The 16,558-nt window shown below is 42.8% G+C and overlaps 1 protein-coding gene across 4 annotated transcripts in view; it reads right to left on the bottom strand.

Annotated features, from left to right (window-relative positions):
- The window catches only part of PREX1 (phosphatidylinositol-3,4,5-trisphosphate dependent Rac exchange factor 1), a 144,621-nt gene that overhangs the window by 82,976 nt on the left and 45,087 nt on the right, over positions 1-16,558 (bottom strand). For 3 of the 4 annotated variants that reach the window (XM_032126666.1, XM_032126667.1, XM_032126668.1), the window contains exon 2: positions 2,304-2,375. In XM_032126666.1, the coding sequence (XP_031982557.1) occupies positions 2,304-2,375 (72 nt within the window). Of the gene's footprint in view, positions 1-2,303; positions 2,376-16,558 lie in introns of those variants that run through there. The other variant, XM_032126669.1, reaches the window with a different exon arrangement.

Raw genomic sequence — 16,558 nt, 5'->3', positions numbered from 1 at the left:
CCTTGTGCACACCCTCAAGTTGTAATGCCTTCAAACTGCTGTATCAGTGAAGTGACAGCAGTGCCTGCTGTGAGCACAGCATAGTATTAACATATCAGGAGAGTTATTTCCACATGAGGCAATGTATAAATTAAAACCAATTTTTTATGATATTGCTGCAGCTGTTAGTCACTGGAGCACTTGTAAAGTCTGGGCCTGGCACAGGACTAAATGTGGCCTTTCCGGAGGGGGCTACAGTGGCTGAAGATTACTGAAATCTCTGGTGCTTAGAACCAGCTGTAGGAGAAATCTGCAAATAACACTGGCAGCAATAACCCAGCTTATCTTAAAAAGCACTTTCTCCTTTTGCTCAGAGGTGAGCGACTGCTTGAATACCTCGTATTTTCCTCTAGACATTTCTGCCACGTGAAGAAAGAGTAAAGACAGGCTTCTCCTTATATAAGCTGCCAAACCACTTTTATAGTCTCTTCTGCCATAAGCCATCTCACAGCTCTCTGGTGACTCAAGACACGTAATAGCAGCAGGCAGATTATCAAAAGTCCCAACACCACCTTGCTTTTCCTGGGTCTACCAGCAAGGAGGGAGAAAGGAACGGGAAATAAAAACAAGTATCTTTCAGTTGCAGGAAAGAAAAATTATTTGGTATAGAGGGAGATGGAGGGTGGAAGGAGGAGACAATATTGACTATGGAAACTATGGACACAGGAAAACTGTGCTTTGTGATTCTGCTTCATCAGAAATAGGCATAAGCCTTTTATTACTGTAGGGAAGCTCTTTTATTGAAAGCTGGGTACTGTTATAACAGGAATAAATGAGGTCTCACAGTAGCCTCAAAAAGACCCCGCAGGCATTTCAAGAATGATGCAAGGATAAAGTGGTACTTCCCCAGAGGAGTGTGAAGAAACTTCAAATACAAGTTCTGCTGAACAGGCTTTGTGGGCACTGCATCTGATTATATGGCAGTCCTAATTAATATTCATTTTGATGATATAAATAGTGATAGAATAGTAATTTTCACCAACATCAACACTGACAAATAGTTGTGTAGGTTTATTTTCATGCAGAACACAGTTTTTGCACACTTCTATGTACACAAGATCTACTGTCACTGATCACTTGTCTTCTTTTTCTTCAGCCACCTCTGAACTTACTCCAGATGCTGGATGGTGAGTTTTTGGAGAGTGGGGATATCCAGATTTGAGGATGGCAAGAGGCTGAGCTCCACAGAGCTGTCAGCAGTCTTGTTCCCAGCCCCTTCTGATGCCAGCAAGTTAATACCACACATTGCTGGCCTGTAGAACTGACAGCCAACGTGGGGCTGGACCCCTGCTCACCTGGAACACCCAGGAAGGCTGGCACAGGAAATGGAGGGAGACGTGCCAGCCGAGGGAAACATGTGCCAGCTGCAGCAGCACGGCTGGGTGTAACACACCTCCTGTGGCTGCCCTGCTCCCACAGGGCTCCAGGGCAAAGCTGCTGCTGATTCAGGAGCTCCAGGACCAAACACAAATGCAGTAAAGCACCATCCAGTGGCAAACAAACTGTGCTCTGTCCCACTCATCAGTGGGTTTCACTTGCATATGTGTACGAAGAGGGATTAGGTTTCACGTGCACATGTGTACAAGGTGAGTTTTTAAGCCAAATTACTACAGGGAAGTGTTTTGTGTACTTATGACATTAATGAACAACATGCACCCCTGTGACCACGGGCCCCAGAGAAGCCTGTACTTCACAGTTCTCTATGTCCCTTAACTCTTTCCAGTGCAAAATTCATTCAGGAACCTCCTCACACAAGGGTCTCACAATACACAGACCTCCTAAAAGAACCCAAATTCCTTTCCACAAGAACACAAAGGAACATTCCTGCCTCCTTCTCAAAAGCCCTATCAATTTTCTATTGGTAGAAAACAGCAGATGCAAATTGGCTAAGTGAATACTATCAAACAAAACAGACAAGGGCTGTGGATTCCCTGCCTTTCCTCTCAAAAACACTGAATGGCCCCTTCGTACTCTACTCAGCATTTCACAAATCTTGCCAAAAGTTAGTATCTCTGACACTACACTGTTGTCAAATTTTACTAAAATTAGCTGGTGAGATGAAAAATTACTGGAAGATGACAGCTACAAGAATGGGCAAACAGATTGACAGATAAACTGTCAACATGAGCTCTTTTCCTTAGGGAACCAGTTTAATAATAAGCATCAATATGACAAGAGGATATTTGATATTCATATCCCTGAACCTAGCCTTTCATTGCATATCACTTTCCCTACCAAGAAAACTAGGAAGACAGAAGAAATACCTTAACATTCTCCTCTGTTATGTACTTCTCGGCTTTGTCCACTGCATTTTGTCGGATCCGGTGAAGAAATGCCTGCAGAGATGAAAAAAGATTTATGTTCAAATAGTTTGATAATAGTTTGATTTCATTCTTTTATTTCCTTTGGGTTCCCATCAACATAGTGCAGCTGATTACCTTTAAGACTGAAAGAATGTAAACATTTATGAACTCCCCACCACAGATGTCCAGGCTGCATGCAGCCACTACCAAAGACATTCCCTACAATGCTGTTGGGCTTTGCCTGACAATAAATGTATTCCCTTTGTTGAAGCTTTTAGCTTTAATTATTTGTTACTACCAGTAGACTACAGCAGGGTCCATTCACTTCTTTGAAGGTTTCTTGTGTCTCTAGGATGCATGCAGCTGTTCCGACCAGAGCAGTGGGCTCGACCCACAGCGAGATGCATGTCAGCAAGGGACTGCGAAGAACAACAAAGGGACAGTCACACTGCTGGAGCTGATGCACATCAGAGCCATGAGCTGGGGCTAGAGACAAGTTCAACAGTCTCAATATGCAGGAAAGGGAAATGGAAATCAGCAGATGGTGCCTGTGATACATTATCCTGTTCACTTTATTTTAGTTGGTTAAAAACAGACGAAGCAATGCTGGAACTTTTCACTTAGGTCAGGTTTTGCCTTCTCTCAGCTCTGCACAACTCTGGCTTTAAACAGCCAAATCAATAAAAAGCTCCAGGCCAGATACAAATGGACAGTGGTCTGAGTATCAGCCTAAAAAGCGTAACTCTGGCTACTGGAAGTTGGGAGGACCTACTTGCATTTGCACTGAACACACCCACAACCTATTTGATTCAGTGGGAAGGGTTTACAAAACACTGCACGGGATTTCTACCTCAAAACTCCATTGGTTTCACAACTATTGGCTAAAAGGCACTTCTGAACTGAGAGCTGAGAATTTTCCTATCCACAGGCATCAGCAGAGTTGGAAATACCTGCAGGAGAGGCTGAAGGGAAGCCAGGGAGGACAGAATCTGCTGCAATAAACTACATAACCTGTGCAAAGAAGGGAAGAGGGCTTCCCTCTCTGGTCTTCTCAGTGGTTTCTTAACTTCCCTCCCACACAAAGGAGTGAGTCCTGGGGAGTGCAGTGAACAAGGAGGAAAGAACTTCTCTTACCCACCTGAGAGAGTGAGGGGAAGTGGGTCATGTCTTTGTATTTAGGGCACAAAGCGGCTTTGTTACAGCTTGATAATACAAAGCCTTTGAAAGCTGAACTATTTCTGAGCAAGGTCCATGTCAGCTGGTGCATACTCAGCTTTTGCTTTTTGCCTTTTGCCTTCTGTGATCAGCAGCAGCTTACAACCTGGTAAGAAGCAATGTCACTGATGGAGACTTACAGCTTATGGAATGCCTTCGTCTCTGGTGTTTTGCTTGGAAGACAGTGAACATGTTCCTCTGCCTGACTTTCAGCTCTAAAAAGGGCACATCTCTGTTCTGGCTTAGGCATGGCTCTCTGTCACTCATCAGCCATTCACATTTTACAGGGCAGGCACCAGTGAAAAAACATTAATTAATGAGGCACAGAGACAATGCATTTGTTTTTAGCCCTGGATTTTCAACTTGCTTTTGAATAAATTTCAAGGTCTATAACCATATTGCTCCTCTAGTATTGCTAAATAGGAAGAAGATCTTGGCTAGATTCCAGCTAGATATGGAGAACTTGAAGGAGTTTGTGTGGACTTAGGAGCCTGAAGAATAGATTCCTGCATCAAAGGAACAGAACACACGGGCCAGTGGCAGAAGTTATTTTGTAAGAAGCAGCCAGTCCACCCTGCCAATAATCTGGCCAGGAACTCTAGTGCTCAGCTGCTCAGGAGCAGTCAGGGAACTGTCTGAGATGAAGTGTTCAGCATGATGACTGATGACAGGATGAATAGCTGCTGCACTCCCACTTCAGTGTTGGGTGTAACAGCTGAGCATTAGTAACCAGGCATCTGAGTTATACAAGGTGGCACATCATACTAAAGTCATTCATTCTCAAACAGTAAGTCAGGCAGTGATTTTCCCTGCTTTAACCACAAACATGCTTGGAGACAACAAACCCAACTGAAATGATCAATTAATCTACACAATTAGCAGCTCCACTGGTGACTAATAGTTACCTGCACACCAGTCCCAGTATGATGGGTAATAATAGAGAGCTGTATGCAGAAGTGCAAATCACATTAGCTGTTACAGGGCACTCAATAAAAGAGCAGAGACTGTGTTAATCTGAAAAACAGCTTTTCTGTGATGTTTGCCTGAAAAGATCACTTGATGTGAGCACAAGAAAGGGACAAAAAGAGAGAGGAAAATCAATTGAAAAATAAAAAAGGCATAGAAGCAGAGAGAGAAGGAAGGATGAAAGACCTAGGAGGGAAACAGTCAGCTTTGTAGACAGTCTTTCAAATTTCCTACAGCCTCTGATTTGCCTTAATGTGCATGGAAAGCATTCTCTCCAATAAAACAAGATGGTTACAAGAGGTTTTGGTCCTACAAATTTAGTAGTCTACTTTCCAAAATGCAATTTCCCCCCCCCCCCCGAATTTATCAAAGCTTAGTGGATGCAGAACACATTTGTTCCCCATTTTTCAATACCTACTGAGGTGCAAGAAGAATCTTTTGCAACATAGTCACTCAAATTAAAAGTATGAAAAACACAAGCTATTAAACAGCAGCTCACAAAGATAATGCTGCATGCCCCGTTCACATCGCAACACCACTTTCTTCCAAACCACTTCCTGCTTGGAAAAATCAACCCTTTTCCCAGAGATATTATCCTGACATTCAGGTCAGCATTTCCCAAACTTCTACAGGGATTTTTTGTGCTACTTGTTTTATCAGGGTCTAAGCTCATCTGTACCAGCACTAGTCCTCCAACCACCTCCTTGACACAGACTCCAAGATCTATTACACAAGTCGTGTGCAACTCCTTTGGGGGAAGGGAGTGCTACGATCTTTCATTAGACCTATTAATTTAGCTGGAAAATTAGAGTAATTTGGACCAGGACATGACAAAAGTGATGCCAGAAGAGAGAAGGTGGTGGTGGATGAATAGAAAACTTGCCATGTCTGTATCTTATTTATGTTCCAAAATATTTTAAGGAGGAAGTAGTTGAAAGGGTAAAGGCTTGTCTGGCCACCTACAAAGTTACTGAGACAAATTTTCTCTGGCTGCTCCTCTTTTTGTGATTTTGTGTAGAGTGCTCTTCACACTCTACACAAATCACATATAAATTCAAGGGGTCTGGTCCTTGGCATTTTTCATAAGGAGCTTTCAGGGACCCCACAGTATAACCCTCTTCATCTGCAACACCTTCAATCTCTGTAGAAACTAGCCTCCAAGTGTATGTGAAAGCATGGGAGTCAGCTTTCTTAGGAGATCTTGAAAGTACAACCTGGGGACTCTGAAAATCATTCCTAGGACACTGCAAGATTATCACAATCACCCCTCCGTTGCAATCAAGAGCAGAGATCTCTACTGTGGCACGCTCTTGGTTTTCTCCTCTTTGAAACTATCAGGGATTACTGAAACAACCACCAACTGCAGATCACCAAGACACTGTTGAAGAGCTGAAACTGATGAACTGGCAACAAAAGTAGGCTCTCCTTCCTTCTATCTTCTTGTTATACCCTGGTCAGGACTTAAAAGGACAATGATTTCACAAAAAGCAGAGATAAGAAGACAACTGACAACATGACATCTTTCCTCCTTATCCCTCCAGACACTGCATTGTTCCCTTGCCACTCTCAGGGCTCCACTGTGCTCATACTGGGCCAGATCTGAGCAACCCAAGCTGTTTGCTTGGGCAGCAGAGGAGGAGAGGAGGACTGCAAGAGCCCATGGATCCAGAAAAAGAATAGGTCATGGCACAAGGCAGGGAAAAAATGGTAAACCAGGATGATTGATTTTCATTCTCCTGATAAAGACTGTGAAGGTCCCATTTAAAAATCTTCCATTTTAATGTGCTCAACATTAGGAAAACAGTCCACAGAGGACTTGGTTTGGTTTAAAATTCTGCTGTGGTAACATAACGTTTATTTGTGCACTGGACTTGTTGCCCTAGAAGTCTGCTATTTCCAAACTCAGCAGGCCACAGCTGATGCTCCTCATGTCATGCATAAGCACAGTTTATAGTTTGTCTTATAGTACAAAGCCTTGCAGGATTCAAGGAGATCTATGACAAATTAGAATGAGCAGAATGAAATGCTTCCTTTCTGCTTCACATCATGTTGGACAAGTTCCTTCCAATAAATAGTAATAGAAGCATACTACAAATCTTGAATGAAATTTAGGTATAGAAGTTCATTTCATTAATTATTTTTTAATGGCCCCTTTTGTATCAAGGTGTTTTGCTCTTCTATTCACAATCCTCACAATCCACTGTTTCAATGAAACCTCATTGTTTTGAGTGTCCTTGCAGCACCTCTAAACCACAAAAGCACAGAGCATATTTAAAGGAAAGAATCTGCTAATTGTGAGTTGTTGTCACATGAAACAGTTGCACTGATGAAACTCATGAAGCAACTGGGATTTCTCTCAAATGCTTTTCAAATGGGCCTTGTTGAACTCAACTTGTAGCCTTAACTTAATTTCCATCTTCTATGTAGCGTAAGTAACAAAACGCAAATACTAGGGATGAGGCAGTGACAGTTCACTCACGCCCCTTCTCAAAATTCATGTTTAAAGCAGATACTTCCTCAAACATTCAGAAATAGCAAGAGACTTCTTACTAAATAGCAAGGCAGGCAAAGTGTGCCTGTCCCTGAGGGAAACGAAAAGGAGAACAGAAACAGACAGCGGTGAGGCAACTGGTCCCCGTGTTGCTGGAGAAACAACTTAAAGCACAATCCTGTAAAACCTGTTTCCTGAACAGCTGACTGGAATGTCACATTGCACTTAAGAGACAAGTGAGACAATTTTGTTAAACTCATCAGTGATCAGGAATGATTCAGGACATGGGTCCAGGGATCTAAATGAGCCTAGTATTTTCAGGGTTAATATTAATAAATTGCTTTACATTTGTGCCATCAATTGTTTAAAGCTTCTTGCAAGTGCACATATCTTGCTTCCAAGAAAATGTGCTCACAGCAACAAATTAAGAGGTGACATGAACAATAAATTCCAACATCTGACCATCACAAGCATCTTCACCTTCCAACTACAGCACAGGGGCCACACATATGAAAAAGAACTTGCAAGCATAATTTCAATTTCTCTTTTTTTTCATCACTTGAATTAGTGTTGCCACTAAATGTGGCTGTTAGAAGTCTTTGCCTCCATACCAAAAAACCCCATTATCTTTAGCAAAGCAGCTTGAAGGTCCTGTGGGAACACAGCTTTACTGATACAGTCTGACAAATTAAAATAAGTGTTTGCTGAAGTTCATGTTTTAAGAGCAGGTGCATCCTTGCTCATGTTACTCAATTGTTAGCTTTGAACCTTGTCATCCTGATCATATTCTTTTGCTTTCTATCAGATATGCAGTTCATAAGCTAAAGCTCTACACAAACGACAGGAAACAAATACCCTGCATCCCATCCCACATGTCAACTGCAGTTCCTCACCTGCACTGAAGTCTGAAAGACAATTCAATAAATAACCTCAAAGTAACATAATGACTGCACAGGACTATTTAAATCTTTCAGCATTTCCCTTCAAGCATGTTGTAACTATGTGACTGCAGGACTTCCACTGACTGACTGCTCACAGCTTTGGGTCACCACCCAACTGGGAATCGAGAAGCTGCTTTAGTTCTGTTGCTCCTGGCATGGCCTGCAGTGCTGTGCACTGTTAACCAAGGTCCACTGATGTCCATCCTAGAGACAGCTGGATTTTAAAGACAGATGAAGTACTTCTTGAGTAAATACAGACGACTCGTTTTCCAACATCTCTTGCTGTCCTGGGCAAACGCCAGTACACAATGTAGAATATGGGGCCTGACTCAGGTTTTTCAGATGTGAAATTTAAGTTAGAATATTGGAAATCAGAAGCAACTCCTTTGACATTACTAGCATTACATATGTTAAATGGAGCAATACTGAAGCAACTGTACTACTTTCAAAGAGCCTATTACTGTACCTCTTACTGGCAATCCAGTATTCCCTCATTGCCCAATTACTGGTTGCTACATTAATATTTCTATAAAAAAACATTCTAAATTACCAGTGTCTGGAGAAGGAAGGAAGAACCAAAGCATCAGATGAGTGCATTATACTAAAATTCCTGTGTAGAGGATTTTACCTATGAAGAATGTTTTCTCTATAGTCTCTTAAAACAATAGAGCCACAGCTGTGAGAGAGCACCTCTGCAAAAATATTGTAGCTGAGATCTACAGGCAAATTAATTCATCAGCCAACAGCTGAACAGGGACTTGCCTGATAGACAGAGGTGTTTAGTAAGAGGAAACAGCACCAGAAATATCATTTATTGCCCTAATTTCAGGCTTCCTGTGTATCAAACTGGCTTTAAAGCCTCAAAGCTTATTGGTACACACTTATTTTTTTATCTATCCCCTGAAGAGGAACTAAACTATTAGCTAACCAAGAGGATTAAAATAAATAAATAAATAAAAAGTCACGCACATCACGGAGTATCAAACACATTCTCTGCAAACAGCTCAGGCAGTCTGAGCTGTAGAAGCTGCACCACTTCTACTACTAAGCAGGAGGTCAAATAGACTCTACTGCACAGTTTTTAAAATGACACCTCTTTTACAAAGGTTACAGGTCTTCCATAATCCTGAGCTATGTTAGACGTGAAGTGAGGTGAACTACTTATAAAGATCATCTCTGCTCTAGAATATTCATTTCACTAGTTTTGAAAACAAGTTTGAAGACCTGTGTCTTCAGAACTATGACTCCCACATCCCTGAGGACAATGTCTTTGTCGCTCATATGCCCCAACTCCACCTCCACCCCTCCACTTCCTTCTTTTAAGGAGTCTCTTTTCATTTCAGTTTTGCGTTTAGAATAACAATCATTTCACACACACAAAAACACGGGTGTTACAGCAGGCACCATCTCTTCCCACAGCAGACTGCATGACCATTTGCAAAAAAAGCAGATTCCACTTCAGGTGAAACTGTAAAGACCCTCAGAAAAGAAATGCAGCTTCAGTTGCAAAATTTAAATGTGTCACAAGGGAGATCCTTTGACCTGAAGCATACTTTCAATGGGTATTTTTTGTAATTGTATAGATGCATAAACAATAAATACATGCACACATATTACAAAACCACCACTCATACTGGCAATTTAATAAGCATAACTAAGCACTGATCATGGCAGTTTGAAACTTCTTCCCCACTTCTTAGTCTGACATATGGTGAATGTGGATAAATAGTAAATGAAATATAGAGGAGCATTCAGAAATTCTGCTATTTTAAATTATGTAAGTGCATGTATGAATAAAATGTTTGAATAAATAAACTTGTTTCTTTAAATAGTAGATAAGAGAAACAGCTACTGCTAATATGAAGTACATGCCTGAGATAATTCCAAAAATCTGATTTGTCCTTAGCCAATCCTGAATTATAAGGTTCATGCACTTATGACCACTCTTGGCTGATTTATATCTATCTTGTCATTGAGTGTTACACTGTCTATAACATCAAAGTTAATCAATCACAAAATACTGGCATTGCACAGCACTGGGATTTTCAGCTGTGCCTTAAGGACTCAGACATTCCAACTGCTTTCTTCTCACGTTGAATTTCTTGACAGAGGTCCAGCACAAAACGGTTTCTGACAACAAATCTCTGGGGCTTAAATGAGGATTCACCTCATCTACTCGCACCCCCTGAAAGCTGAAGCCTTCCCTGAGTTAGTGATCCAGGTACCCACTACAACAGAGCAATGGGCAGGCAACTTAAGAGGATGAGTCACTGTGCTTTAGGAGGATGTTGAAGAAGAGAGGCTGAATTACCATCTAGAAAGGTTTTCTCTTTCCATCAAGAGCGAGGCTGGGTGACAAATTTAGCTCAGACCACCCTCCTCTCCTGTACTCCTCTCATAGCACCGGCAAATACAAATTCCAGGGCAATGAGTGCTACTGAATCGTCTCTAGAAGTGAATCAGGACTGTCTCTCAGTCACTCATGGATGCTTAGAGACATGGGGGCACTGCAAGTTGACACATGCAAAATTCACATGCAGGGAACATTCTCAGCACGGTGGTATTCTGGGACTAATCACAAGTGAACTGATCTAGCAGCACTTCCCAGAAAAAGTCTTTTACAAAGAAAGCTCTAAAAAGATCCCGGACCATTATCTGCATTTCCAGCGTACTGCTGTTTACACTGGAATTCTGCAACAAAAAAAGGTCAAACCAAATTCATGCTTTGACTGATGGAGGAAGGTGGAACTGAAGGGAAGTCATAGAGAAACATGTTGCAGTGTTTCTCACTCCAAAGAGAGATCCCTTTCTTAAGGAGGAGTTGTTTTAATTTGAATTACAAAAAACCTTTTGTGAAGTGAAAGACAGGCCGGTGCTGCAGAGATCCATTGTCTCTCCTCTACCATTGCCCTGACCTCTGCTAGCCCCTCCTCCTCTCAGTCACTAATAATTGCATTCTCAGGCAGGTCAGAAGATCCCAATTCACTTCAGGGCCCCAAAAACTACACTTCTCACCTCTGAAATCCTTCAGGACCCGTTGCTATTTATTTCTGCATATATCCTGTACTCTGACTTCTCTTGACTCCTCTTCATGCTCTCCCTCCTGAAAAATGCTATCTCATTACTATAGACTTAAGAAAAAACAAACAAACAAACCCCTTCTCTTCTTTGCTTAAGCATGCTCTTTTGTGAGTATCTATGCCTGGATGATTCCAACCCATTCTAATATCAATAGAAAACGTATTTGTTTGGATTTTCAAAGGAACTTAAGAAAGCTACATGCCTAATTCTCTCAAGCCTTTGGAATATTCTCCCTTTTACTGGCCTCTTCACATCATTCTCTCTGTTCTACAATCACGAGATGATTTTAATCATCTTACTGTACCATGGCATTGTTCAAAATGCTTTCAGGACACAGTTTGGTTGAACAGTGTGGTTTACTTCATTCCACTACAATGCAGAGAAATAAATCCGGACAAGTCTATGTCTGCTTAGTCTTTGTGGTATTTTAACCAAAGTTTGTTTCAGAAGTAAGGGCCCAGTAAAAAACACATGAATTTTTCAGGATTTGACTCATATTACTTACATTCACTGTATTCACAGTGGAGAGATGCCTGCAGATTGCAACCAGTTCTAGATTAGAGGTGGCTCCAACTAGTAAGATCCTATCAGCACCAGGGGATGTTTACTCAGGTTTTGGGCTCTACACAGCTACTCCTTTTTCAAGAGGGAGGTAGAAGCATCAGAGAGACTAGAAACATCAAGTGGAATCCAAAAAAAGTAAATTCAAGATGACGAATGAAACTCTAGCAAAAATTAGAATTTCTTCAAATAATATTTCCAGATAACAATCTAAGCTGAAGAACTTGGATACCAGAAAGACTATTCTCTGCCTCTTCTACTCTCTTTCCAGTGATGGTGTCTTAATACATTAAGCATTAAATAGACAACACAGAGGAAAACTTTAAAATTGAATCTAGTCCCCTAAGGTCCATGGAATATTCTTCATTAGTTGCAACACAGTCTAGGACTTCACCTAACTGAAGCAGACCAGTTCAGCTGCCATCAGTTCACTGACACTTGCTCTAAACTACCTGTGAATCTACACTGGGCCCAAATAGCATGATCTCGGGTGACCCACAAACTTGATCTACATTGCAAACATGTAACAAAATCCCAGGATCTTATTTCCCTAGGAACACTGTCTATGCCCTGATGATATGTACTTGAGATATTCTCTCATAAGCCAGTTTAGCATCAGACTTTGGATCTAAATACTGAGATAGTTTCCACAGGTTCCTTCTCAAGGGCTGGTCTATCTGGCCTCATTTCACACAGATGCAAGTGGCTAACAAGCTGAGCCAACAGCATTCTGTGTGCCTACATACACGTGCTGGGTTTCTATCAGGTTAAGGATCAAATCAAACTGCAAATGTACATACAATGTATAAATGCTTGTGATTGATTCTTATGTTTAAAAGGACCCAAGAGCGCAAGATGACTCGACAGTTATACCTTCTCCACTGATAAAAATCAGGGCTACAAAAGAACCAATCAAAACGTCAAAATGAAACATTTCACCTTAGAGAGGGCCTCAGAGCTATTTGCATCAGCTCTCTTCATGCACTCACAGGATTCCTATTAATTAGTCTTCAAAACTGAGGTAATATGGGGAGCACTGAAAACTGTAGGTCCTTTTCCAGAAAACTAGTCTAGGAATTGACAGGAGCTACTGAAAATGTCAGTGAATCCCTCAATTTCAAGAATATTAGCCATCAGATTTTTGGCAGCAAGTAGTAATAATTGCATTTAGGAATATCCATACAGGTATACTAGTTATAGGTGCAGTCATGGGTCAAGGGACTTAAACTCTTTAGTTATTTCTAGTTTAGGAGACTATCCTGCTACCTGCCTGTGCAGCAGCCACAGCCGGCTCCCCTGACATGCAGCACTGTCTGCAGGGGCTAGGGCTGTGCATTCTCATGGAACCTTTCCTCCTCCTTCAGCAGCAGCTGGGGCTCTGGTGCAACACACAGGCCTTAGCATTGCTGGCCTTTGGAGCTTGACATTTCCCGCTGGGAGAAATCAGCTTCAGCGCCTGTAGTCTGAGAGTGGGGAAGGCAGCTCTCCATGGAGGCAGTGCAAAGGCCATAACATTTTTTTGGTTATCACCACTGAGTGAGGGACCTCTGATTGCTCCAAATCTTTTCTTTTAAAGGCAGGGTGGGCTGATGTTTGTGGAATTGGGTCTCTCCCCGTCCTACTGGAGCACGCCGGGTACCATGAGATTCGTGCAATTTGAGCTGCTTTTATGAAGTGAACAACTCTCCTGACTATGAATCCTCTCACCTCCTAAAACCAGCAGTGAGGGCAGGTCTATTTGTGAGCTTAAGGATTAACCTTGTACAGGTAAATAGGAAGGAAATTAATCTGAAGAAGGACAATGATCTGAATTTTCGTCTTCCCCACACAAAAGCCGTAAGGCAATGTGACACATCACATTCCCCATCCCTTGAAATCAAGTTTAGTCCCTGAATTAAGGTCTTTATAAAAATTGCAGGATAGGCCATGCTACAGGTCTTCTCAGAAAAGAAAGAAGCTGTTTACAGATATTTCCATTTCTATATTTTGACATCACAGTAAATATTTGTCTATTATAGTTTGGTAATTCACAAAACAATGCCGTAAACAAAAATGAAAGGATTCCCCCGCGCCTGCAGGGGGCGCTGTGGCGCGAGTTCGGTCGCGTCCCCCTCACACAGCAATGGCGGGTGGGCTGGGCGGCGAAAACGGGCTGTAGCAGGAACCTCAGGGCAGCGGAGGGACCACAGATAGCGGAGCAGTAAATGAAATGTATCAGAAACTCTGCAGCTGTAGCTGGAACCGCGGGGCATCCCGGCAGGCAGGGGCTGTGGGGTTACAGTGTAGCGAAAAACCCGGAGCAGTGCCAGAGAGGCGGCAGGAGCTGGGTAGCGGCAGCCCGGCTCCCGAACACGGCCGGGAGAGGCTCCCTCAGAGAGGGAATGGGTTCGGGGTCCCGGGTTTCCCCTGAGGCACCCCAGTAGATGGTGAGGATCTTTTTTTCCCCAGCAAGTTAATAAGGTCCCAGTGCAATGGCCACTCTTATGAGCGAGCTCCACTCACAGTAGGAGAAGACAGCAGGAGACGGACCCTCGCAGTTGTGGCGAATTCTCCCCACAGCGATTTGAGCCTGTCTCCCCTCTGAAGCCGCCGAGCGAGAGAGCGCGAGGAGCTGCGCCCAGCCTAAACCTCTCACTATCCCTGCCCTTCCCAGAGAAACCCCTCGGATAAGAGAGTAGCCAGCCGCAGCCTTCCCCTGAACCTTGGCCACTGCTTTTGTCTCTCTTAAGTACCGGTCGTTATTGTCTCTTAGCAACACATGGGAGACAATTCCCTGAGAGAAAGAAAACAAAAGGAGCAATTCTAACCTCCAACACAGTGCATTTATACTTCCTACCACAGGAAAGAAAGGAGCACAGCTTTTGGGTTGCCACTTTCTTTGCATATGCTTCACTCTCACCCGCTTAATGCACTTGCACGCACAGACGCGTTGCACCCACAGCTGCACTTGCAAAATCTGCCTTGATCTATTTGCAACTATTTACACACAAAAAAAGAGGAAAAAAAAAAAAAAAAGAAATAGCATCTTTCACATGTTGGTTTAAAAAAAGAATTAGACAAATGAACCTCACAAGTACATTTTTATTACTACCCCAAAGCAGGAACAAAAGGTTTGGCTGAAGGTCCAGCAGCTGCTCTGAGCTGTTTTTCCTAACCAGTCTGCACCATTTTGAAGTGTGCACCACCTGACTGCTCACGGGAATGGCTCAGTTTTCCCACCAGCTTGCCTATACTGCAATACAGTGGAGAGCACCGACTGTTTGGGAAAAAACAGGCATGAGAAAATCCTTAATTAATTATGAAATATAATGCCAAAATTTAAAAAACCCCCAGAAATCTCCCTGAAGGCAGACAATGTCATTCATGGGCCTTGGGGTTTTTTCTTCTCTTTCAGAACAGCACTACAGCCCTAAAAGCCCACTGCAGAGTGGTCTAGAGCCAATCTCTGGCCACAGAGCACCTCAAACATCCTCAGAAGGCTTATTCATGTCAGAGCTCCTGCCCAGCTTTACACACCTAGAACATTTAGGCTATTCAAAAACGCACCCATTTGGGGTACCCAGACAGACCTAAACTCTTCACCCAATACTCAATGGTAACCAGCCACATTTCCTCTTGGACAAGTGGAAAATTATGCCATTTTGTCAGGTCTGAGAGGTAGATGACTCTAAAAAATACCACCTGTCCCACTGCCCTAAGCCAGCCCAGAGCCAGGTTTCATAGTTCCCCTTCAAATACATTTGTTTTCTTGTAACAGACTGAAGAAAACCTCTCTCTCATTGTGGCATTCCTTCTCTGCATACACGTTCTTGCAGAACACAATCATATCACACACAGTCTTAAACTCCAGCTTCCTGTGAAACAGAGCAAAGAATTAGACCATTATATTTTAAACATAAAGGGGAAGTTGAGCTAATGAAGCTTGCTGCAGCCCATGAACTGAAGGGCTCCAGCAGGCAGACTGCACTCCCCAGCCTTCCCATGGCCTCTGACTGGCCTGGAGGGTCTGCGAGGCCGTGCTGCTACCGCCGGGCTCGTACCTGCAGGAAAAGGCCAGCTCCACTCGGAGCTATTCACAGCTGATGGGTCCAGTGCTCTGGGCTGTGGCAGGAGGGCGGTGTTGGTGGCTGTGTTTCTAATCTATGCATAGTCTAGAGCAAAGGTAAATGTAGCTTTGATATACACTTGCTCTTTCTTTACAGAGGCGCAAATAGATGGGAAACCTTAAAAGGAATTACTAAAATTTTAATTTTGGAAGGGGCTTGGTGATCAAAATAGTTTTTTCAAAGTATTATGATGCTTTTAAATCAAAACCAAATAAAATTGGACCTTCTTTCCTCTGAAGTCAGCTGTGTTACATTGCTAGGAAACATGAAGCACAATCCTAATCTGTTTCTGCAACCTGCCCTTTTCTCAGTACTGCCACAGCTTTCTCCCCTGCCTTACAAAAACAATTATTAAAGCAGCTTGGGGACCTACCACCAGGACAGAAACTGGAGCAACTATTTTCAATGTAGGTATCTCGTATCTGCAGAGCTGCAGTTAGGATTAGGTACGACCTTGTTCACCACTCCATCCAGCTACAGGAATTGTCCCTGCTGAAGAAAGGGCATCAACCATACTGCCTGCACACCAATGCACTGGCTGTTGAGTTTAGCAAATCATTCAGGCTGCCATCTTCTTCAATACTTTCCCTTCAGCTGTCTTTTCATTAGAGATTGAATAGTAGCATCTACTATCTAGCAAAGAAATTCACACAAGGAGTTCCCTTTAGAGCCAATACTCCTGCCATTCATCCTATCTGCCAGTGCAGCATATCGCCAGTCACCTCAGACACTGCTGGTACTACTTCCCCCGAGGATCCATCTCTATCAGTCCAAAGAACAACTCTCTAAATATGCTGCCAAAGCAAACAGCTGGTTTAAACCTCATCTACCACATTTACACACTGGATTGAATTT

Source organism: Corvus moneduloides, chromosome 17 (genome assembly GCF_009650955.1).
Source record: "Corvus moneduloides isolate bCorMon1 chromosome 17, bCorMon1.pri, whole genome shotgun sequence".
NCBI lineage: Eukaryota > Metazoa > Chordata > Aves > Passeriformes > Corvidae > Corvus > Corvus moneduloides.
The sequence above is the reverse complement of the archived record's forward strand: the minus strand, read 5'-3'. Positions and strand labels throughout refer to the sequence as shown.